Source organism: Rhineura floridana, chromosome 21, assembly GCF_030035675.1.
Source record: "Rhineura floridana isolate rRhiFlo1 chromosome 21, rRhiFlo1.hap2, whole genome shotgun sequence".
Classification (NCBI taxonomy): Eukaryota; Metazoa; Chordata; class Lepidosauria; order Squamata; family Rhineuridae; genus Rhineura; species Rhineura floridana.
The window spans coordinates 4,931,434-4,955,947 of record NC_084500.1 but is presented as its reverse complement, the minus strand read 5'-3'; the positions used below and the strand labels follow the sequence as shown (position 1 = coordinate 4,955,947).

General features: G+C 45.7%; 2 protein-coding genes across 7 annotated transcripts in view; both read right to left on the bottom strand.

Annotated features, from left to right (window-relative positions):
- Positions 1-213: 213 nt before the first annotated feature.
- On the bottom strand, positions 214-11,822 carry PRKRIP1 (PRKR interacting protein 1). Its single transcript, XM_061604795.1, has 4 exons — positions 11,580-11,822; positions 8,384-8,462; positions 4,233-4,333; positions 214-331 (listed from the first exon to the last, which is right to left on the bottom strand). The coding sequence occupies exons 1-4, from the start codon at positions 11,694-11,696 to the stop codon at positions 242-244; spliced, it is 387 nt and encodes a 128-aa protein (XP_061460779.1). The 5' UTR covers positions 11,697-11,822; the 3' UTR covers positions 214-241.
- Positions 11,823-15,808: 3,986 nt separating this feature from the next.
- The window catches only part of SH2B2 (SH2B adaptor protein 2), a 65,100-nt gene continuing 56,394 nt past the window's right edge, over positions 15,809-24,514 (bottom strand). For 5 of the 6 annotated variants that reach the window (XM_061604998.1, XM_061605001.1, XM_061604997.1 and 2 more), the window contains 2 exons: positions 22,395-22,566; positions 15,809-21,245 (listed from right to left, as the gene is read on the bottom strand). In XM_061604998.1, the coding sequence (XP_061460982.1) occupies positions 20,929-21,245; positions 22,395-22,566 (489 nt within the window). In that variant the 3' untranslated portion in view covers positions 15,809-20,928. The remainder of the gene's footprint in view (positions 21,246-22,394; positions 22,567-24,514) is intronic. The other variant, XM_061605002.1, reaches the window with a different exon arrangement.

The window sequence follows — 24,514 nt, the reverse complement described above, 5'->3', positions numbered from 1 at the left end:
GAAATATGAAGTATAAATTAACAAACACAAACAATCCTGCTGAAAGAAAGGAGAACTATGTACTGGATGTCACCCACCACTACCACTGGGTAGCATCAATATCAGGGCAATGCAGGGGATAGATAGCAAATCCCCTGGGCCTAGACTGGGCCCCTCCAGTTACCTATCTCTGTTACAGAACACCAGCTCTGGTCTGGCTTGCACGGAAAGCCTCTCTGTATCGGGCGCTACAAGCCTGACCTCACCGCTTCTTCCGGCGCTTGGCCGTCTGTTCCTCTGCAAGAATCTTGTTCTTTTCAAGCCTCTTCTGATATTCGTCATCTAGTTTTTGCTGCAATGAATCACAGGGAACATTCCATTACAATCCCAGGGTGGGGAAATCATGAGACGACTCCCCACTGTGCCAAAGCCCCCAGGTGTAAGCATAGGTTTGATGACGCGGGTGCGGTGGGGGAAAGAAGATGGAGGGAACCAGGGGTGGAGGTGGAATTGACCAGCCCTGCGACAGGCAGCCGCCAGCCAGTTCCCTCCACCTATGCTCTTTGCTCCCAGCAGGCAGCAAGAAGAGAAAAGCCTTCTTTACCTGCACATCGTTCATTTGTGGAATGATGTGGCGACAGCCACTAGTGAAGAGAGCTTTAAAAGGAGGTGGCAGAAGTTCATAGAAAGGAAGAAAGGTCTATACATGGCTTTTAATCATGGTAATAAAATGGAACATCCATGTTCAGAGGCAATATACTATACCTCTGAATACCAGTTGCTGGGGGCAACAGTGGAGAGGACTTGCTGCCTGGGTGGTGAAACGTAGCCAGTCATAAGTAAGCTTTTTGTGGGGAGGGTTGGCATACTCCTAAAATGAACTAGGTATGCAGAAACAGATAGTTTAAGGGGGGAAAGTTTTAAAACTGGGGAAAGAAAGGCCCAACACAGACCAGTAACACTGAGGACCAGTAACACTGAGGACCAGTAACACTGAGGACTAGTAACATTGAGGGTGTCAGGTGTTGAAAAACAACAACACAAGGAAAATAGAGGGAGAAGAAAGGAAATCACTCTGACTGAGCACCTTATAGCAGCTTTTCCCAACCAGGTGCCCTCCAGATAATGTTGGGCTATAACCTCTGACATCCTTGCCCGCTGGCTGGGACTGAAGGGAGTTTGTTTACATAGAAAAGGATTTTTACCTTGCCCTTCATTGTGTGATCCCAGGGCAGGTTACAATACAATAAAATAGTAAAAAAGCAATACAATAATACCAAATCAGCAGAACTTTTTTTAATAAAAACAGATCAAACGACAACATAGCCTTAAAAACAACCCAGGAGCCACAACATGGGCTCCTCACGTCCAGGAGCAACAACATTCCTAATAACCCCCCAAAAGCCCAGTCAAACAAATGAGTTTTATTTTGGTGCTGAATTAACAAAAGTGCAGGGGCCAGTTATGTCTTTAGGGCAGGGGTCGGGAACCTCTGTCCAGTGGATCTGATTTGGCCCGCCAGGCATTTTGGCCAAGCCACACCCACCTGCCCTACAATGTGACATCATATATGATGTCAGGTGTGAAGAAGGTAAATTTGCAGCTGGGCTAAAAAGGGGATTTGGGTGCTGCTGATTGGCACCATCTGCAAAGACTTTTGCAAGGAGCTTTGAAGCCCCAACTATCAGTAGATTGTTGGGGCTTCAAAGTGTGGCACACGACTCTCTGAAAGGCCCAACAGTCAGCTGGGATCGGCTGCACCAGGAAGTTACCGCTCAAGAATTTGCTGCCCATATGCTACCGGGCGAAGTTCAAGGTTCTAGTTTTGGTGTACAAAGCCCTATACAGCTCGGGACCAGGATACCTGAAAGACCGTCTGATGCCTTATATACCCAGTTGATCACTGCACTTTGCAGGTGAGGGCCTCCTGCAGATACCACCTTATCAGGAGGTCCATTCTACACAACGTAGGAAATGGACCTTTAGTGTGGCGGCACCTACCCTGTGGAACTCCCTCCCCTTAATTATTAGACAGGCGCCATCTCTGTTATCTTTTTGGAGCCTACTGAAGACCTTCCTCTTTCAACAACCCTTTTAAGTTGAGACCTTATCCCAGTCTGCTTCTGTGCTGGAATTGCTTTTTAATGTGTTTTTAAGCTTTTTTAAAAAAAACCAACAATATGTTTTTTAACCTTTTTTTAAAGATGTCTTCAAAGCTTTTAAAAAAATGTTTTTAAAGTTGTTTTGTTCTAATGTATTTTAAAGTCTGTTTTTATGATGTTTTAAAGTGTTTTTAGTGCTTTTGTTTGCTGCCCTGGGCTCCTGCTGGGAGGAAGGGCGGGATATAAATCAAAGAATAAATGGATAAAAGATTCCTTAGTGCAGCTGAGTGTGTGTGTGTGTGTGGGGGGTCTGGCTCATGTTAAAGTCGGCCTGTGCAGGGGGGAGACAAGGATCTAGCAGGAGGGCATTCCATAGGTGGGGCATTGGGAGTTGTAGCCCCAAACATCTGGAGGGCAGCAGGATGGAGAAGGCCAACTGACAGAGAAGGAGGGGCAGGAAGATGTGTGTTGAGGTTAAAAGTTTCTCACTGCAAAAAGATGTTTTGGGAGGAGGGAGAAAGGGAAAAAAAGAAAAGCCTTTGTCTTTCCCACTTTCCAGAAACCTTTCCCTTCTGTGCTATATAATAATAAAGCACTCTGGCAGCCAGCCTTGAACCAGAGATTCTCAACATGAGGAACTTTCCCAAACTCCTGAAATCTTTCCTCCTGCAAGCAGCCCTCCCCCGCAAAAAAACACCCCAATGTGATTCCCCAGCCATATCTAGGAAAAGAGGAAGCGACCTTTTACCGAGTCAGACCACTTGCCCATCTAGCTCAGTATTGTTGACACTGGCCGGCAGCAACTCTCCAGAGTTTCAGGCAAGGGTCTCTCCCAGCCGCACCTGGAGATGCTGTTGGCAATTGAACCTGGAACCTTCTGCATGCAAGGCAGCTGCCAATGAACAAGGACTGTTCCCCAAGCTGTGTTACAAGGCCCCGAAGAACACCACAGGCTGTAGCATCTGTTGCAGGACCCCACCTGTGTGCATATATTATAAAAAGGCCTTGACTCCCAGAATCCTCTGCTTCTCTCTGTGTGTTTCTGTAATGCTGCTTGGCAGACTATTTGGGGTCCCAATTGCGCAGAGGAGCCTATTTGCATTCAAGGGAACATGAAGGTCCCTGCAGAGCTCCCCCGCTCGGTACGGGCAGAGTCAGAGTCTTGGGGGCATCTGGCTTTGCGTCTGCAGGTGAACTTCGGTGTGCTTGGCGCCGACATTGTTATCTTTTCGGCGCCAAGTTAAAACCTTCCTCTTTTCCAAGGCATTTTAATCTAATTTTAATTTGGTTCTTAAGTTTGCTGTAATTGATTCTGATGTATTATTTTTATTTATGTTTTTGTTGTATTATATTATGGAATTTTATTGTTATATATTTGTATTCTTGTTGTACACCGCCCAGAGAGCTATGCTAGTGGGGCGGTATAAAAATTTAACAAATAAATAAATAAACTAACGGTGCTGAAATGCTTGCTGCCAAGTCCAGCAAAAACAAAAAAAGCCACACGGCAAGCACAAGAAGTCTGGCCCTCCCCTTTCTCCACGGACACCTGGCAGCAGCGATTCCATCAGGCTGCCTCAGTAGGAGGGAAGAAAAGCAGGGCTCGTCTCATCAGCTGGGCCAAACAGACCAGCTCCACCAGGCACCTCCTGCCCCTGAACTGTTCCTATGCCAGCTGGTCACAATAAGAGAGACTACTATTAAGGGCTTATTTATTTGCTACATTTACATCCCACCTTTCCTCCAAGGAGCTCAAACACGGATCTCCCCCGTCCCGATTTCATGCTCTCAACAACCCTGTGAGGCAGGTTAAACTGAGAGACAATGACAGACCCAAGGTTGCCCAGTGAGCTTCACGGCCAAGCAGGATTTGAACCCCGGTCTCCCAAGTCTAACACTCTAACCACTACACCACACTGTCTCTATGTAATAAATAAATAAATAAATAAGAATTGGTGATTGAGTTTGCTTCCCCCCCCCTCTTCCTTCCTTGTCCCTTTTTCCTTGTGTGTCTTTTTTTACGATTGTAAGCCTGCAGGCAGGGACTGTCTTGTCTGAAGTGACTGTATGCAAGCCACTCTGGGAGCCTTTTTATAAAGAAAGGAACAGAGAGGCTGCCAACCAAAGGGTATTGATAAAGAGTCACCTGACCTTCTCAGCCATGGCATCCATAAAATCTTGCCTCTGGTATTCTCGCCGCCGAAGGTGTCGGTAGACGTGGAACTCCCCACTGCCAGCCCCAGCGCTGGAACCTGCCAAGGAAGGGGCCACAACTTAGCGACAGAGGACAACGGGCATGATAAGTGCAGGATGCAACCCTGACCTCTCCACTACAAGGCCCTGTAGCAGGTGAGGGAGAGACCTTGGACAGAGGCTGCCAGTCAGAGGAGACAATACAGCTGTGGCCCCCCATCTCTGGAATGGGAGATCCTCAGAGAGGTTCACCTGGTGACATCTTTTCGGCGCCAGGTAAAGGCTCCTCTTCCCCCCCCCCAGGCATTTGATAGTGTGAGATGATGTTGCATGCAGCAGTGGACTGCCAGAGCTTTCTGTGGCTGTATGCTTTTACTGTTATGTTTTTATGGTGCGGTATAAAAAACGATAATGCTGGGAAAAACAGAAGGGAGTAGAAAAAGAGGAAGACCAAACAAGAGATGGATTGACTCCATCAAGGAAGCCTCAGACCTGAACTTACAAGATCTGAACAGGGTGGTTCACGACAGATGCTCTTGGAGGTCACTGATTCATAGGGTCGCCATAAGTCCTAATCGACTTGAAGGCACATAACAACAAAACATTAGAAGCTTAAATGATGAAACTGAGGTTATCATACTTTGGACACATAATAAGAAGACATGATTCACTAGAAAATACAACAATGCTGGGAAAAACAGGAGTAGAAAAAGAGGAAGGCCAAACAAGAGATGGACTGATTCCATAAAGGAAGCCACAGACCTGAACTTACAAGATCTGAACAGGGCGGTTCACGACAGATGCTCTTGGAGGTCACTGATTCATAGGGACGCCATAAGTCATAATCGACTTGAAGGTACATAACAACAACATGTAGTTTGATGCTTGTTTTGTTCCTTATTATAATATTTAGATGCTTTCAGACCATTGGTCCACTTATTTAGCTCAGTAAACATCATGAGAAGTCGTGATTCACTAGAAAAGACAATAATGCTGGGAAAAACAGAAGGGAGTAGAAAAAGAGGAAGGCCAAACAAGCGATGGATTGATTCCATAAAGGAAGCCACAGACCTGAACTTACAAGATCTGAACAGGGCGGTTCACGACAGATGCTCTTGGAGGTCACTGATTCATAGGGACGCCATAAGTCATAATCGACTTGAAGGTACATAACAACAACATGTAGTTTGATGCTTGTTTTGTTCCTTATTATAATATTTAGATGCTTTCAGACCATTGGTCCACTTATTTAGCTCAGTAAACATCATGAGAAGTCGTGATTCACTAGAAAAGACAATACTGCTGGGAAAAACAGAAGGGAGTAGAAAAAGAGGAAGGCCAAACAAGAGATGGATTGATTCCATAAAGGAAGCCACAGACCTGAACTTACAAGATCTGAACAGTGTGGTTCATGACAGATGCTCTTGGAGGTCACTGATTCATAGGGATGCCATAAGTCGAAATCGACTTGAAGGCACATAACAACAAAATATTTTTGTTTTTAACAATGTTGCTAGACCTTTGGGTAGCAAGCGATGAATAAATGCAATAATAAATTAATACTGTAAATAAATAAATAATACTAGGTTAGATGAAACAGGACCAGCCTGACTCAACGCAAGGCAGCCAGGGGCAGTGCCAGGCATGGCTGGACCTTGGGCACCAGCCTGCCCTTGGGCCACAGGGCCTGCCCGCACCTCCCTCTCCCGCTGCGGTAAATGCTGGCTGCGCTGTGTGCACATGCCTGCTATCAACCAAGATGGCGGCAGGGGCACTGGCCCCTTCAGGAAGCCTCAGCCACTCTCTTGGTTGATGGCAGGCATGCACGCAGGGTGGCCATCATTCACCACAACGGTAGGTGGGGCGTACAGGCAAGCGTCACGGGCCTGCAAGGTTGTGTGTGTGTGGATGCCTGGGAGCTCCCTCTCTGCGATCCGTGGCAGGGTCAGGAGCCAATGCCTCCGCAGATTGTGGAATGGGAGAACTACCCAGGCACCCTAAGGAGAGGCCCTTCAGGGGCCCTCGGCCAGGACCCAACCTGGCCGCCCTCTGGTGCCAGCCCTGAAGGCAGCTTTGCAAGTGGCTTGGCTACCTTTCATACAAGGTGGACATGAGCTTGGGCCTGAGAAGAAGTTCTGAAGCCTCCTCTAATCTATGGACTGCCTTCAAGTCGATTCTGACTTGTAGCGACCCTATGAATAGGGTTTTCATGGTAAGCAGTATTCAGAGGGGGTTTACCATTGCCTTCCTCTGCAGCTGAGAGACAGTGACTGGCCCAAGGTCACCCAGTGAGCTTCATGGCTTTTTTGGCCCATGGGCAAGCTCAGCAGCTATATTAGCAGAATAGCTGCCAGTAGGCAAGGGGGGCTTGTATCCCCCCCCCGCCTTAGTTCTTGTTAGTTTAGCATTCAGCATTTAAGCATGCAGGGAGATGGGTCAAGGACAGCCAATGAGCCCAGAGCCACCTGGAGTCTAATCTGGGGTTCCTAACAAGCAGTTGGTGTGATGCTATGCCAAGAGTGTCTGTGTGATGCTGGGAAGGTGCCTCGTTAAGCAGATAGTGTAGATTTTAGAGTAATTAATGTCCTGCCAGGCAATTGGGGCATGCAGCTTATCAGTTGTTGTTATGCTGTATGATGTAGCCTTTTCTAGTAATTAATAACTCTTTGAAGTTATCCTGTTAAATCAGAGATCAGTGGAATATTATTCTGAGAGGCAATGATTTAATGCGTTGCAGTAATCAATCATTTATGTAACGTCATCATTGACATGTATGTTATAAAAGTGTCTCTGGTGCCCAGTGTGAGTGTTCAGTCCGACACCAGCTTCTGCAGGGCTGTGTCACTGATCCACTTTTATTGAGGGCACCCTGCTGTGTGCTTTGTAAGTAAACTCAATACATTTTAACTCTTTGTAAGCAAACCTCGTGTCTGCATCTCATCTCTGGTACCATTTGACAACCTGAAGTGTTACAACGGCTGTGTGGGGATTCGAACTCTGGTCTCCCAGATCATAGTCCAACACCTTAACCACTACACCACACTGGCTCTCACACACCACACTATCTACTATAAAGCATCTTCCCTCTTTGGGGACCAAATGCACACAGAAAGTGTGCTTTTTTCAGGGGATACCTAGAAACCTTGCACCCTCCCTTTTCCTTTGATCTCTCTGCCCTGACCTTCTGTGGCTGGAACAGAGCAAATGCTATCCCCACTTTGCCATTTGTTCAGTCATAATGGTGACAGGAGATCAAATGCACTTTGTCTTAATACAGGCCCATAAAGTTCCCTTCCCCTAGCACTGTGGGGGAAGAAAGCTTATGATTTGGGGAAGGGCCAAAGCTCAGTGGTAGAGCGTCTGCTTTACGTGCAGAAGGACCCAGGTTCAATCCCCGGCATCTCCAAGTAAGACTGGGAGACAGTCCTGTCTGAAACGCTGGATAGCCGCTGCCAGTCAGTGTAAGCAATACTGAGCAAGATGGGCCATTGGTCTGATTCAGTGCAAGGCAGCCTCCTATGTTCCTATTTGCCTTTTGTCCTGCAGAACTCATTTTCAGCCTTCTGAAAACTCATTCCGCAACTCCTCTGGTGTCTTAGATTTCAACAGACTTTCCCCAATGACTTCTCAGCCATAAGGACTAGAAACTTCCTTTTGTTCTAAAGTGAAGAGCAGCTACGTAGAATCATGGCAAGCGCACAGAGCTTTGGTTATGGAAAACCCAGATTTGGAACCTCATTTGTCTTTCGAGTTCCTCACTATCTCCCAGTGCCAATGTGCATGTTAGTGGGGTTTTTTGTGAAGAGTGAATCATTCACTCTTCTGATTGTCTGCACTTAGAGTCACAAATTCACACATCGTTTCAAATTGCAGGTATTCAGAAGTGTAAATGACTCATAGCAATAATCACCCAAAGACCAGTGAAAAATAGACGTTAATTGTATATTGTAATGGCAAAGTGCTAAATGGTAGCAAGAGCCCCCCTGCTCCCCATCACCTACAAAGTTTCAAGCCCCTACCACCCTCCCCATCTATTCCCCTCCCATTAAACACATTCCTCTATAAACATAGCACATAAGCCAAGATGCCACTTAAAAACAACAACTTACCCATAACATCTCTGACAAATTCTGGAGGTGGCCGGGGCGCCCATTCATTGAGCTTTTCAGGAATTGGAACTGTCTTATCCTGCAACAAGAAATGAGCAACACGCTGATGCTTTTCCTCTAGAAAGAGAGAGCAATTCTTCAGAGCTATTAAAACCTGGATCTAAAGAACAGTAGAAAGGTTCAGGAAAAGAGGACTGATCTTTTTACACACATCCTTATTGGGCATCTGGCTGCATGCAGTAAAGTGGTCACACCACCTATACCAGGGGTCACTAATCTTCTTTTGACCCAAGAGCTATTCTTACTTTTGGGGTGTCACATGACAAGGTAGATGTGGCCTCTTCACACGCTTGGTCTTGCTCCTTCTCACACACATGCATGCACGAGTGTCCACACACACACACACAGACACAGAACACAAACAGAAGTCACACAGAGTTCCCCCCTCAACTGATCCATGAAGACCAGCTGAAGAGGTGTGTTGTTATACTCCTGCCCACTCATGGAATGATCCATCTGATGACTGGTGGAAGGGCCAATTTGCATCCTTCTCAGGTGCTGGTCTGGGCAGACAGAGAAGTTTACACCTCTTTGCCTGCCCCAGCACTGTGTTTATTTTATTTTATTTTTTGGTCCTTCTACTGCTGCCATCACCAAGATCACTTAAGTCTTCGATCAGGCCCCTGGAGGTAAGGATTAACCACCCTAACTATATTCGTGTGTGTGTAAACATGATGAAATACCAGGCTGAATCTGATCCCATGCTACATACATACATAATCGCTCAGAGAAAGGGAGAGACAGACATAAGAACATCGGATGGCTTTAGAAGAGGTTTAGACAAATTCATGGAGGATAAGGCTATCAATGGTTACTAGCCATAATGGCTATGCTCTGCCACCATGGTTGGAGGTAGTATGCTACTGCATGGTAGTTGCTGGAAAACACAGGATGGGAGAGTACTCTTGCACTCAGGTCCTGATTGTGGGCTTCCCAGAAGAGGCATCTGGTTGGCCACTGTGAGGACAGGATGCTGGACTAGATGGGCCACCTGGCCTGATCCAGCAGGCTTTTCTTATGTTCTTATGATGGAATTGATGAGATCCCAGCCATAGGAACTCTGTGGCATGTGCCAAGAAGTGTAAGGTGAGGTAGGTGGCCCTGCACATATGGATATAAGCTTTCTCAGTGGAACTACAGGCATTCATGAGTACAAAATGGGGTGCGAAGAGGATAATGCATTTATGAATCAGAGAGAGAGAGAGAGAGAGAGAGCGCAGGGCAATGCACAATTAAAACCACGTTGTACTCAGGGACTGCAGTTTCCTACCTGGGAGTAAGTCCCATTAAACACAGTGGAGATTCATTTCTAGATGACCTGTTTAATGAGCATTCTGCCTGATTTGTTTGCAGAGAGTTTAGACGGTGCCAGCTATGTAATGACTAGTCAGCCTGATTTGTTTTGGGGGGAGACTAGACGACACTGCACCAAATCAAGGGTTATCCCACACTTTCAATTGCATTTGCCGATCGCTTTTTGTATTGGAAGAAGCCCAGTCTTTTGGAGAAGCAGGTTTGTTGCTCAAGAGCTTCAAATTAGTTTTCACTGTGCTGCCAGAATTTGCCAGGATGTGATTAAATCCCACTCGAAAATAGTGACTGGAAGCACCCCTTACTTCAGAGTCAACATGCGTGAGATGGCACTGTTGCTTTTAAAATCTGTTTCAGAGGCTCTCTTGGTGTGTCCACTCCCTAAGTCGGGAAGGTGGGTGGTCTCTTTGGTGGCCCCACAAGTAGGGAATTCCCTTCTATTGGACCCGTGTCAAATTTCTACATTGCAGGGTTTTTTTTGGAAGGCCCTGAAGACATATCTTTTTCAATTGGCTTTCCAATTAGCTGGGTGATGGCCTGGCTGAATATTTTTTTATACAGCTCTGAAACAGAAAATTATGTGGCATATAGCTGAGTTGTCATTTTAAAATTTTGTATTATGTTCTTTTTATGTTGGTTTTGCTTGCAAGCTGTTTTGGACAGATGCTTGAGTAGAGAAGTGACCTAAAAACATTTTTTTTAAATTAGATTATAAGCTAATGACCATTTAAATATACGCCTTCAGCTTCTCTCTTTAAATTAATAGGGATGAGAGTCAGGATGTCAGATGGTCCCCAGAGTAGAGGCTCCTCTCAAGATCTGAGGCCAGAAAAGGCTGTGTGATCCAGTTATTTTGCTCCTCTCAGAACAAGGACATAAATTCCATCAAGCTCCCTTCTGCGAGGATTCAAACAGCTATCAAGCAGCTACCTGTTGGTACAGCTGCATGACAGGAGCAGTCCAGTCTGGATAGGTTTGAGGAGCAGGTGCTTCAGGTGAGGGGGCTTGCTCTTTGGCCTGCTCCCACTACTGAGGCATCACTGGAGCCAGAGGGTGCTGTTTGGCTCTCCAGAGTAGACAAAAGGCACAGCATAACAGGAGACTGGGGGACTGCTCTAGGGCAGGTCTACATGGGGATGCCCACTCCCACCGAGGACGAAACCAATGCTATTCACACTACGTTTGGAATTTGCCTTGAAGACCAAAACGGGGGGTGGGGAGGTGGAAGTAACATATAAATCTGATCAATAAATGCATACATGGAAGTCAAGGAACAGAAAGGTAGAAAGATAAGCATCTTAAGTCCCATTATCATATAAACCTCCCAGACAGTAAGCTCATCTGCAGATGCACACTTTCAAGTGCCCTCCCCAGAAGAGGCAATAACAGCAGACTAGGGAGAATTCATATTGTGTTGACAACCCATCTAAGAACAGTGGAAAAGAGGGGATAAATGGGGGGTGGTGGTGAAGACAGGGCACCTCCCTCTTCATTGAAGAAAACTGAACAGGGAGATGGTTCTGATGGGGGGTCGGGGTGGGAGAACTCGCCTCGCCTAGCGCCAACTAGAAGACCAGGTGTGGGGAAGCCCTGTGCCCCCCCCAGATGCTGCCGAACTACAACTCCCATCATCCCTGGCTGTTGGCCATGCCTGCTGGGGCTGATGGGAGTTGAAGTCCAGCAAACTTTGGAAGGCCAAAGTTTCCCCACGGCTGAACTAGAGAGGCTGAGGTGAGAGGAGGCCGTGGGGCCCACACTCCAAGTGGGGTGGGTGGGTGGGATGAGAGATAGCCACGCCCACCGACGCGTATGCCCCGCCCCTCACCGGATTCCTCATGAGCCTCTCCAGCTTCAGACGCTGCTCCTCCGCTGCGCTCCGGGGAATGACCAGCGGCTGCGGCTCCTTACGGGGCCGAGGGGGCCGCGTCGACCCCGCCGCCATCCTGCCCCCCCCTCTCTTTTTCTCTCCCCCTTTCTCCTGCGCAAAAGGCCGCGGCCCCGACCGATGACGTCACTGAGGGCGACGGTCACGGAGCCATCTTTCGAGGCAGGGTGGAGTGGGTTGGCTCTGTTGCCCCGCCCCTTTCCTTTCTACTCGCCAAGATTCATAACGACTGCTTAATATTAATGAGGGCGCGAAAACCGGCGAGAACTCGCAGTTTGGTTAGTTATTTTTAATCGGTTCGTGCCGCTCCTGCGGCGATCGTGAGAATTCCCAGAATCCCTCGCGGGTTTGCTTGTGTTCATATAGGGGCCCGTTATTACAGTATGAGGGCTCAATAATTCCTGACAGTGTTTTGTTTTTAAACACATAAATTGGATTTGTGGAGAAGGGAGAGCCAAACAATACCATTGTGTTTGTTAAGCTTTCACTGTGTGAAATTATTATCGAGGTGACGTGAAAATAGGTGACATTTTAAAAATGGGAGCTGAACACCAAATGCATGTTGAAAGGCAGTTTATAAATGCTGTCAATCAACGACTCCCCCCCCCAAAAATCCTGGTAAGTGTAGTTTGTGAAGGGTGCAGAGAATTGTTAGGAGTCTCCTCCTCACAGAGCTACAATTCTCATGAGTGGTTTGATTCCTCTTTCCAGGGAATTCTGAAATTGTAGCTCTATGAGGGGAACAAGGATCTGCCAGCAACTCTCAGCACCCTTCTTCACAAACTACACTTCCCAGGATTCTTTGGGGGAAGACATGACTGTTTAAAGAGGAATAAATATCTGGTGCAAATGTCATCATAATGGCCAACAAGAGCTCCACTTGTAAATTGCTCCATACAGAGCAAACTGAACAGCCATGCCCCACACCCCTGGGGGTACTGCACTGCATGGATGAAGTCATGTTTGACCAGTCATCAGCACAGCAGCAACCATTGCTTGATCACAGCTGAAAAATGCAACACCATGTGCACGCAAACCGCTGTCAGGAAGTGGCAGATGGACCATATAGTGCTCAGACTAGATGTTGCTTCCTCCACACAGCTGTGTCCTTTTCACCACTTCATATGGAACCAATCGATGAAATGTTTTGACTCAGCCTTGAGAGCAGAGGTCAATTCTCACATTGCTTTTGCCTAATGTTGTGCATGGATTGACCACTTATCATGCACCAGCAAAAAAGAGGAAAAGATTTCCTGAAAATATATATGTGCTAATGTACATCAATAGGTGCATATTTTTGGAGGAAAAATACTATTATTTATTTATTTATTTATTAAATTTATATACCGCCCGACTAGCAATAGCTCTCTGGGCGGTGAACATAAAACAGCATAAAAATACAATAAATAACAAAACAATATTAAAATACAAGCAACAATCCAACACAATAAACATTTTTAAAATTAAATCAGTGTAACTTAAAATGCTTCAGAGAATAGGAAGGTTTTGACCTGGCGCTGGAAGGAGAGCAGAGTTGGCGCCAGGCGTACTTCCTCAGGGAGACTGTTCCATAGTTCGGGGGCCACCACTGAGAAGGCCCTAGATCTTGTCATCACCCTCCGGGCCTCCCTGTGAGTTGGAACCCGGAGGAGGGCCTTCGTAGCAGAACGTAGTGCACGGGCCGGTTCATATCGGAAGAGGCGTTCCGCAAGGTATCGTGGTCCCACACCGTATAAGGCTTTATAGGTTAATACCAACACTTTGAATCTAGCCCGGAAACATATTGGCAACCAGTGCAAGCTGGCCAGAACCGGTGTTATATGCTCGGACCGCTTGGTCCTTGTCAGCAATCTGGCCGCCGCATTTTGCACTAGTTGTAGCTTCCGAACTGTCTTCAAAGGTAGCCCTACGTAAAGCGCATTACAGTAATCCAAACGTGAGGTTACCAGAGCATGTACCACTGATGTAAGGTTCTCTTTACTCAAATAGGGACGTAGCTGGGCTACCAACCGAAGTTGGTAAAACGCATTCCTAACCACCGAGGCTACTTGAGCCTCAAGTGAGAGGGAAGAGTCTAAAAAGACTCCCAGACTACGAACCCGGTCCTTTAGGGGGAGTGTAACCCCGTCCAGGACAGGGTATATATCCACCATCCGATCAGAGAACCCGTCCACCAACAGCATCTCAGTCTTGTCTGGATTGAGCTTCAGTTTGTTAACTCTCATCCAGTCCATTGTCGAGGCCAGGCAACGGTTCAGCAAATCGACAGCCTCACCTGAAAAAGATGAAAAGGAGAAGTAGAGCTGCGTGTCATCAGCATACTGATGACAACGCACTCCAAAACTCCTGATGACCTCTCCCAACGGCTTCATGTAGATATTAAAAAGCAGGGGGGACAAAACTGACCCCTGCGGGACCCCATATTGGAGAGCCCGCGGTGTCGAGCAATGTTCCCCAAGCACTACCTTCTGGAGATGACCCGCCAAGTAGGAGCGGAACCACTGCCAAGCAGTACCTCCAACTCCCAACTCCGCGAGCCTCTCCAGAAGGATACCATGGTCGATGGTATCAAAAGCCGCTGAGAGATCAAGGAGAATCAACAGAGTATATTCTATAAATAGAAATGCAATCCATCTCACCATTGTGGGCTACTTCCAGGTGTCTCCTGTCTTAAGGTTCTTTACCTTGAAAAAGGACAGCCCTTCAGATAGATCAGCGATCCCCAATTTTTCTGAAAATTGCTGAGGGTCTTAGAGGACCACTTAACAGTTTTTCTGCCTGCTGTAGCAATTGTGATGGGCTGTGCTAGATGCTGTATAATTTTAATTGCATTTTTATTGCTCTTTTTCTTATAGATTTGTATTACAACTTGAATTCAAATTGTAATAAAATAAAATAAATAAAAATGAACATTTAATGTGGACATGCTGCAGACCACCTACATGAAGCTCGTGGACCACTGGTGATCCACAGACCAGTTTGGGAACCCATGGTCTTGAACTCCTTGTAAGTCACCTAGACACTGCTTAGTATTAAGTGACTAACAAATTAATTAATTAATTAAATTGAACCTCTGCAGAACCCTCCCTGGGACTGGCAGACCAGGTGATGTGGAATTTGCAGAAGGCAAAAAGTATGAAAACTTGTGTATTACAGCATAGACCCAGGAATGCAGGAAGCCACTGTTACGTCTGTCTGAGCTTGCCATGTTCTTGTAAAGGGCCCTATTCCTTCACTAATCACTGCAATTTCAGGAAGGGCAGGGTATATTGTGTGTACAACCTCCTGCCCCCAGGGCAATGCCAACTTTGTACTCTTAAAATTATGTAGATTAAATGTTTGCCTTAGTTCTGCTTAATTTATTTTGCTTTCAATTTTCAGGGTTTCATAATCCAAACATGTTTTGGCAAGGAATCCTCCAAAATGTTTGATATCTTTGAATGAATAGTCGGGAAAGGAAATTCCACACATTTTCTGCCAAAGGAGACGCAAAAAGTTTTTCTCTATTGTAAACTGAATAGCAAACACTTGAACAATCCTGTCTTTGGCCATCAGAGGGCACTAACATACTCCTTAAAATATTATTTACTAGATTTAAAAGCTTTTAAAACAATTTGCATATTTTTAAGGGATGCCCCTTTATTTCCAAACATTTTAGAGCTGTGTAACATGATGGCTGTCCATGTTTCCCCCCCCCCCAAACAACACACTATTGGACAGAGCTTGGAAAAGTTAATTTTTTGAACTACAACTCCCATCAGCCCCAGCCAGCATGGCCACTGGATTGGGCTGATGTAATTCAAAAAAGTAACTTTTCCAAATTCTGCTATTTGACATAAAACTCTCCCTTTTCAAAGGCAGTAGATTCCCTTAATCCGTGTTAGAGAGCAGGATATAGCTATTACATCCTTCTGAGCACAGGGAGAAAACAGAGGAATACTTACACGTTTAATTCCCCTTGAAATCCCTTGGCTTCGTAGCCATCTTGTTAAAGCTCTGAATGTATGCAGTCTCTCCACCTGATCTTTAAATCAATTAACAGTATGGTTCTTTCTCCCCTCCACCATCACAGAACTAAAAGTCCCAGAGTTGCCTGAAAGAAGAGAATGACTGCAAAACCATAGTAGACATAACTTCAAAGATGTCCATTGGCACGAGCAACAACAGACCTCTTGACAAAATTTGGGCAACACCAAGCACTTCCAGCACACTAGCTAGTTCAAGGCTTGTTTTATTACCTGCTCCCCTCCAAAACAGAAGAAAGCCGGAACACCATTATTCTTCCAGTTCTCATACAAGTTTTGTAAATAAAATTAATTTATTCTACAGCACATTAAAACTTTTTCACATTTTTTTTTAAAAACCGTATTTACAGATTAACATTTCATTTCGCAATTGCAGTTCCTTCATTCTTCATTTTCTCCACCCTGCTTCATTTTGGTTGGCACAGAAAAAATCAATATGGGTAAGGGTGAAATTCTGCACCCTAACTGACCAGTCCTACCAGCCTGGTGATTCTCCATTGAGAAGGGGCCCAATAGTAAAGGTGACTTCTGAAAACTATGAATCCATTGGGGGGGGGAATGAAAAGTAGATCTGAACGTCTCTATAAAGGCTCTCTCGTTTGGGCTCACATTGTAGTTGGTGTCCACGTTGCAAAGGTTGTCAAGTATATTACATCTCCATACAATAAGGCTGTAATGCCTCCACTGATGGAAAAAAAGTCAGTTCCTTGGCTTTGAAAAGGAAATTAACCACATACAATGGCAGTTTATTTCAATGACTCACTGCTCTAAAAGGTACTGCTGAATCAAATGCCACTAATTCAGAAGAGGTACAATGAGCCGGTTGCCCATGCGGAGCTTCTGGTGAGCAACTGAGAGACATCACTTTCTTCTAAGTTATCCAGAAACTTGGAAAAGAAATGGGGAAGGGGGCAAATGGTATGGCTACAACTGAGAGCTGGTCCCAAGGAGCAAAACAAATTTGGCTTATTTTGTGTCAGGCAGGGCAGTTTTGCATTCAGAATTGTAAGCTCTCAGAGTTGTGTTGACCTACAAAACAATCATGAGACGGGTAGTCAGTTGTTCAGCCTGGGACAAGTGTATGATGGAAAAGCCATAACCTGGAAATTAAGAACAACTTTGGCCAAATTAACACAAATCATTTGTGTTGATTTGGGAACTTCTTTTGATGCAACATCTTCATTGCAACAGCTAATATAACATTGATAGGAATGGTCTAGGTTTAGATTTAAGCTAGTGTTAGTATTTTAAGTTCATATTCTAATTTGATCCCATTATATCTATGTCTTCCTCCCTTACCTTAATAGAAACTTTATTTTGTCTTCAGAATGAATTTCTGACATCTGAATTTATTGCTTTTGTACAGGATTATCTGACATTTAATTTCACTGCAGGTCTTGGAACCACAGCAGTAGCATTGTACAATTGCGAAGTTGAGCTGATAGGTGATTGACATTGTGACAGGATAATGAAGTAAGCATTTCTGGAAGAGTGCCTGCTTTGTGATTAGTTCTAGAAATCTCAAACCACATCTCTTGACTCTCTCTGGCTTAGACACCAATCCTAAACAGACTGCATGGAAGTAAGGGCCGCTGAACACAGGACTTCCTTTACAGGAAAGATGCACAAGGTTGCCCTAGTAGTGTTGCAAATCCATTACCGTTCTGTAATTTCAGCACAGTTTCAGTATTACGCACATAGGTGCTACAACGCTGCAGGGATTCCCCCATCCCTTATATCCAACCTCCCGTTTCGTTTTGATTCCCACCTGTTCTGGGTTTATGTGTAGTTTAGCTTTTCAGTTTAGAAAAAAAAAGGGAAAGTAAGAGGAGACGCAACAGACGTGTATAAAATTATGCATGGCGAGACAGAGGACAGTTTGAACCCAGCGTCATCCATGAAGCTGAAGGGTGGAGATTCAGGACAGACAAAAGGAAGGACGCCTTAGTGCACAGTTAAAACTGTGGAATTTGCTACTGCAAGATGTAGGAATCACCAATAACTTGGATTGCTGGCTATATTATCTCCAGTATCAGAGGTAGTATGCCTCAGTACCAATTACTTGGGAAGGACAAGCGGGGAGAGTGCGACTGCGCTTGGGTTCTGCTTGCCGGCTTCCCACAGGCATCCAGTTAGCCACTGTGAGAAGAGGACGCTGGACTAGATGAGCCTTTAGCCTTTACGTTCTTATAAAACAGTTAATGAGCATTAAATTTCTTATGCTCTTAATTTGAGCTTTGAGGCTGCTTGGTTAAAGTTGCTTGCTTTATGCATATTAATACTGAAGGGAAATTTCTGCAAGCTAGGTTTATTAAGCCGAACTTGCATCTTCCTGTCTCGGCTACAAGCAGGTTTCATTCTCTTAAAGACAGTACACAGTGGATCAGAAACCTGAGAGATTCCTTGAAGGTCAAGTAGAAATCTGCTATGGCACACAGTTCACAGGGTTTTAGTGGCTCTACACCACCACAAACATGTATTAAAACAGAGGTGGACAGTAGGCAGATTTGAATATACTCATAGTGTGCTAGATGATTTAAAGTAGATCAGCATAGGTTTGAGGCCCTGTGTTGCAGTTCCTCCCTACATGCGGCAGCTGATGTTAAGGCTTGGGAGGAAACCAAGAATGGATTTTTAGATGAAAAGGACTGTCTACTGCTCCATAGTAATGCAGGTGTAGATTTGTACTTGTATATGCAGGTCACCCTAATGTGTGACTCATGGAGTACATGCATACAAACCACAGCATCACTTTGCACTCTGATCCAGTCAGTGGACCCCTTGGAGTTTTAGCAAAAATAATTTTAAAAATACATCTGAAGTCTGCCCACACCTCTATCACAAGATATGTTCTACAGAGAAATGGGAGTTTTGCACCTGAATTGAGGTTTTCTCCAATTCAAAGGATGTCTGGGGTTTCTCTTTGGCGGTAATAAGACCGTTTCACTGAGGGGTAAGTTGCGAACGCAACACTGAACGGCAGCATCCTGCACCTACTAGCATCATATTATTTCAACATATTCATTTCTTTTTTGGGTGGTGGTGGGAAGAATGACATTCAATAATACAATAGTGAAAGGCTGATGGAATGAAGATGCAATGAATGCTTTCAGGCCACAACAGGTTAACTCATGAAAAGTTAAATGATGCTGTGAGTAAGACGCAGTGACATAATTGGATATGGAATGCAGCTGCTATCAGCCAACTGAAACCTATATAAAAACTAGGGATAGGAAACCTGTAGCCCTTTAGCTGCTGTTGGACTACAGCTCCCATCATCCCTGACCATTGATTATGCTGGCTGGGGCTGATGGGAGCTGTCATGTAACAAGATTAGGAGGGCCACAGGTCCCCTGCCCCTTGCTATAAACCAGCTTTCAGTAATATGTGGCTTTTGTTGCGCCATCCCCCAATACTGATCACTGGCTACCCAGATACAACATTTGAGCTGGGAGTTTTAGAACCTGGCTGGAGCTCGTTTGGCATGTGGGGCGGGAAGACTTGTGCAAAATGCGGAGACAGAACTGTGGTTTGTCTGGAGTACAGTTAGGCAAATTAAGAATATATGAAGATGCCCGACTTGGGGTATTTCCAGGCCATGGACAATTTAGCAGCACCTAATCATTGTTGTTCTGCTTTAAATTAGAATAGCAACTCTGCTTTCAGACTCCTAGAATCTAATGAAAATGACTTAGCAGACAGTAGAACAGCAGGCACCACGGACAGGTCCTTTTTGTAGTGGACCTGCATTTGTGGAATCTTCTCCCCCAGCAAATAAGTACAGCCCCATCTAAAGGTGTTTATTTCAATCTCCATTTGATCCACTGTTGGGCTTTCAGTAACCGTCCATGCTCATTCTTAGGAGGGTGTACAGTGATTTTTAACTTTTATATATTATGTTATGGAATTTCTTGTGTCCACCTTGGGAGGGCAATGTACCCTGAAAGGTAGTTTTAAAATATTTTTTAAAATAATGACAATAAGACATTTTATAGCCAAGTGGGCAGTCCTTTCTCCACTCCGACGTTTGGAGCTAGGGCAAGAAATTTTCATTAGGACCATTTTGTGGGGGAAAGGGTTAAATACCACCTCCCCACTCTCACTGCACTCCCAATTCTTCCCCCTGCTACAATTTAAGGCGGTGGGGGGGGGGAGAGAGAGAGAGAGAGAAAAGAAACAAATATAAACGCAATGCTTTTTGGAAAAGGAAGAGTTACAAATGATTGAGTTGATTCCTAGAGAACAGAGATGGACTATAGAGAAGAACAATCTATACAGGCCATATCCACCCAGGGAAGCTACTGAATAGCAGCCCAGTAGGCCAGCAACACCTGGGGAAACTGCACAGCTGTTCCAGTGCACACGCGTGTGTGTGTTCTGTTGTGCAAAAAAAACAACAGTTGGATTATCTGAATTCTGCACGCAAAAATGGAAGGTGAACAGGGAAAAAACCATGGGAAGATCATGTCATCATGCAGATACATCATAAGAAGTGAGTGAATAAAGGGTGGCTGCTCCATAGTAAAAGCTCAGTGTCAAAAGCTGTCAAGGGGTAGGATCTTTGGTCCATGTCGCTCAAGGTCTATGCTGAAAGAAAGCAACTGGTGCCAGTCCATGGACAGTTTTGCCTTTGATTTGAGTCCATGTCAGGCAGCATCATACATCATTTACACACAACTGTACTCCAGTACCACATGTGGAGACCTTCAGGAGGAGCAGATGCAGTGACTGAAAGCCCTACCTATTGACAGTGAAGATGAAGAGGATCACAGAACCTAATGCAGACAGCAGCAATACAAGAAACCATTCCTTTGTTAGCCTTCCCAGCTTCTCTAAAATCCTGGTGAACATTTGGGTCCTTAGCAACCAGTAGCTACTAGAGGGCTTAGTCCCAAATGCATTTAAGGTTTATAAACTCTTCCTGTTTCCAACTGAATGGGACCATTAGGGTGGAGACAAATACCAGGCCTCATAGGGATGCAGGACCAGAGCATCCCCGTTCCAATGGCCCAGACAGGAATAGGAAGAGGCACCTCTGGTTTGTAGTGGAGAGCAGAAGAAAGGGAGGGAAACTCTTTATAAGCCAAAGCTACGGACGTGCCCCACACATGCGCACAGGCCAGGAGAATGCCAATTAACTGTTGCAATATGCAGGCAGTTAAACCTGTTGATGTCTCCGCCTCTTTGTTATCAGCTCTGCCCACCCAGCAGCAACCACTCCAGGGGGAGACAACAGACCCCTGAAAACCATGCCATCCGCCGGATCAGTAGAATGAATATTGGTTCTCCACTGCTCTGGTTCTGTTGCGTGAGCCTTCGCTTTCGTGGTAATCCTCCGCCCCGATGGCAGCAGAATCGAACAGGCGCTCAGTGCTGTTGCTTCGGCTTCGGGCACTGAGGGTCCCCTCCATCCGATGGTAGAGCGAATGGCTGGCCGAGGAGGAAGAGGAAGAGGTGGTGCCCTCTGAAGGGGAGGCTGGCTGAAAGGTGACGGGGACAAAACCGGAAAAGTAGTGCTGGGACTGGAGGTCATTTCTGCAAGTGGGCTGCTGGGAGGCCACTGCTGGCGACAGGCTGACCTCTGAAACGGAAGGAAAAGATGTCACCGGAACCAGCAGCCACAGCAGCATGCAGTCTATGGAAATCCCAGGCTTAGGATACTTTTCCAAGATTTGCTATCTGATGTGTTTTAAGTGGGGTTTTTGTTTTTAATCTCATGCTGTTTTCCCTTGGTTTAAACCAGGTGTAGGGAGCCTTGGCCCTCCAGATGTTGCTGAACGACAACTCCCATCATCCCTGGTCACTGGCCATGTTTGCTGGGGCTGATGGGAGTTCTAGTTCAGTAAGATATGGAGGGACAAGGCTCCCTACACCCGGTATCTTTAGTGTGGTGGGACCTGCCCTGTGTACCAGTAGAGTACGGCAGGAACTGTCCCTGCCTTCTTTTAGAGGTCTTCTGAAGACTGTATTGTTCAGACAGGCCTTTGAAATATGAATTTTCTCTTTTAAGCAATCTGTATTTATTGATGTTTTATGGATACTTTTACTGGTTTTATTATATGCTGAAGACTGCTTAGATATATTTTATGAACGAAAGCCAGTGTGGCGAAGTGATTAAAGTGGTGGACTACAACCTGGGAGACCAGGGTTCGAATCCCCACACAGCCATGAAGCTCACTGGGTGACCTTGAGCCAGTCACTGCCTCTCAGCCTCAGAGGAAGGCAATGGTAAACCACCTCTGAATACCACTTACCATAAAAACCCTATTCACAGGGTTGCCATAAGTTGGGATTGACTTGAAGGCAGTCCATTTCCATTTTCAACTAGCACATGATGGAGCCAGCCAAGGAGGTTTTCCCCTTAAGTTGGTCTGTTTGAATTATGACTGAGCTTGTTAAGGTGCTGGACTACAGCCTGGGAGACCAGGATTCGAATCCCCACACAGCCATGAAGCTCACTGGGTGACCTTGGGCCAGTCACTGCCTCTCAGCCTCAGAGGAAGGCAATGGTAAACCACCTCTGAATACCACTTACCCTGAACACTCTATTCATAGGGTCGCCATAAGTTGAAATTGACTTGAAGGCAGTCCATTTCCATATTTTATGAACGCGCAGATTATAAATATTTAAATAAATACATAAAATACTGAGAAACTCTTTGTAGCTTTCATTCTTTGCTCAGACAGGCCATAGGTGAGGGCAGACAGCGAGAACAGGGACTTGACCTACCAGGCAAGGGACTCTGTGCCAACACGTAGCTGCGGAGCGTTATGTCAGCAGAACCGCCTGACTCCAGGGGGATGGGGTGCATGTGAAAATGCCTCAGCATATCAAAGATCGTCTGGAACCAGAGATGCTGGACGTGGCACTGGCCATTTTCATTCAAGGACAGGCGCAGGTGCTATAAAAGGTTAGCAGGGGAATGAATTAATGATTTTTATTGACTAGCTACCACTACAATCTCAACATAACGCATGTAAGATAAAAGCCGTGCACAGGGGAATTGAAAAGATGATGCATACCGCTTGCACCATGTTACTGTGCTTTTTATTTATTTATTTCTAAGCGGCGTACATAAAAACAAACATAAAAACAATAGTACAATAAAATCATTAATACCAGACATAAAAAATGTGTGCTAAGCGTGCAAATGAACTCAAATAGTACAAAATACCACAGGCCTCCTTCCAAAGGAGATGAAACCCAGGTAAGCACTGCACCCCTGGAACTTCTCACCACTCAGAGAAACAGGGTGAATGTAGCTGTCGATTTGAATTTCAGTGAACTAAATCCCAGATGGCACCAACAGGAAAGGATGGGAGAAAATGGTGCTTGCATTGATCTGCTCAGGCCACATTTCGAGTGCAAACATGCAAAAGCTGCCAGCATTGTATCTGCTTGCGTGCATGGCAAATACACATCCCTCACCCAACCACCCCAAGACGTGGCAGAGGATCAAACTCAGCTCAGCCCGCAAGACAACGTGCAACATCCCTACTGCCTCTCTCCTACAACTGGGAGCAGGCAAGCCAGCAGGTCTTAAGATCTTGGCTGCTTTCCACCTCCACCTGCCACACATAATGCTTTCCGCGTGCCAGGCCCCAATCTATTAACAAGCCAAAGGAGAGACCGGGGTTTTAGTGGGTGGCTTTTAAGCCTTTGGCTGTTTTACTATTTTATGCTTCTATACAGGCCTGTGGCCAGGTTCTAGTGGAACCTTCCAACTGAAAGACTGATCCCCCCCCCAACTGCTCTCTCTCTCACTCACTCTCACACACAACTACATTTGCAACCAAAACCCGTCAGCAGCAATGCAGCTCGACTTGAAGTCTATGGGAAGAAATGAAGTGGTGCAGATAATTGTAGCATGGTGACTTAAGTGGTCAGGGGAAAGGTTTATTTATTTATTTATTTATGTTATTTAATTTATAAACCGCCCTTAGCCAAAGGCTCCCTGGGCGGTGTACAACATAAAATGATACAATAAATCAACAATCACAAAATATAAAATACAAATATATAACAACAATAAAATAAATTAGAAAGACCAAAACATTAAAACGTATTTAAAATACATTAAAATGCCTGGGAGAATAGGAAGGTTTTAACCTGGCGCCGAAAGGATATCAACGTAGGCGCCAGGCGTACCTCCTCGGGGAGACTATTCCACAATTCGGGGGCCACCACCGAAAAGGCCCTGGATCTTGTCACTACCCTCCGAGCTTCTCGATGGGTCGGTACTCGGAGGAGGGCCTTAGATGACGAACGAAGTGCACGGGTAGGTTCATAGCGGGAGAGGCGTTCCATCAGGTATTGCGGACCCACACCGTGTAAGGCTTTATAGGTCAATACCAGCACCTTGAATCTGGCCCGGAAACAAATCGGCAACCAGTGCAAACGGGCCAGAACGGGTGTAATATGTGAGGACCGAGCGGTCCTCGTCAACAGTCTGGCTGCTGCGTTTTGCACTAGTTGCAGCTTCCGAACCGTCTTCAAGGGCAGCCCCACATAGAGTGCATTACAGTAGTCCAATCTAGAGGTCACCAGAGCATGAACAACTGAAGCGAGGTCGTCACCGTCCAGATAGGGGCGTAGTTGGGCTACCAGCCGAAGGTGGTAGAACGCATTCCGAGCCACCGAGGCTACCTGAGCCTCAAGTGACAAGGATCGAAAAGAACCCCCAAACTACGAACCTGTTCCTTCAGGGGGAGTGTAACCCCATCCAGAACAGGATGAACATCCTCCATCTGTGCAGAAAAGGCACTCACTAACAGTGTCTCAGTCTTGTCTGGATTGAGTTTCAGTTTATTAGCTCCCATCCAGTCCATTATCGCGGCCAGGCAACGGTT

Bases quoted from the DNA above. Each gene is read 5' to 3' on its own strand.
- PRKRIP1 (XM_061604795.1), bottom strand. From the start codon at position 11,696: ATGGCGGCGGGGTCGACGCGGCCCCCTCGGCCCCGTAAGGAGCCGCAG. The intron at 8,463-11,579 runs GTGAGGGGCGGG...TTCTTGTTGCAG, and splicing joins AGAGGCTCATGAGGAATCCG to GATAAGACAGTTCCAATTCC. The intron at 4,334-8,383 runs GTAAGTTGTTGT...CTTCCTTGGCAG, and splicing joins ATTTGTCAGAGATGTTATGG to GTTCCAGCGCTGGGGCTGGC.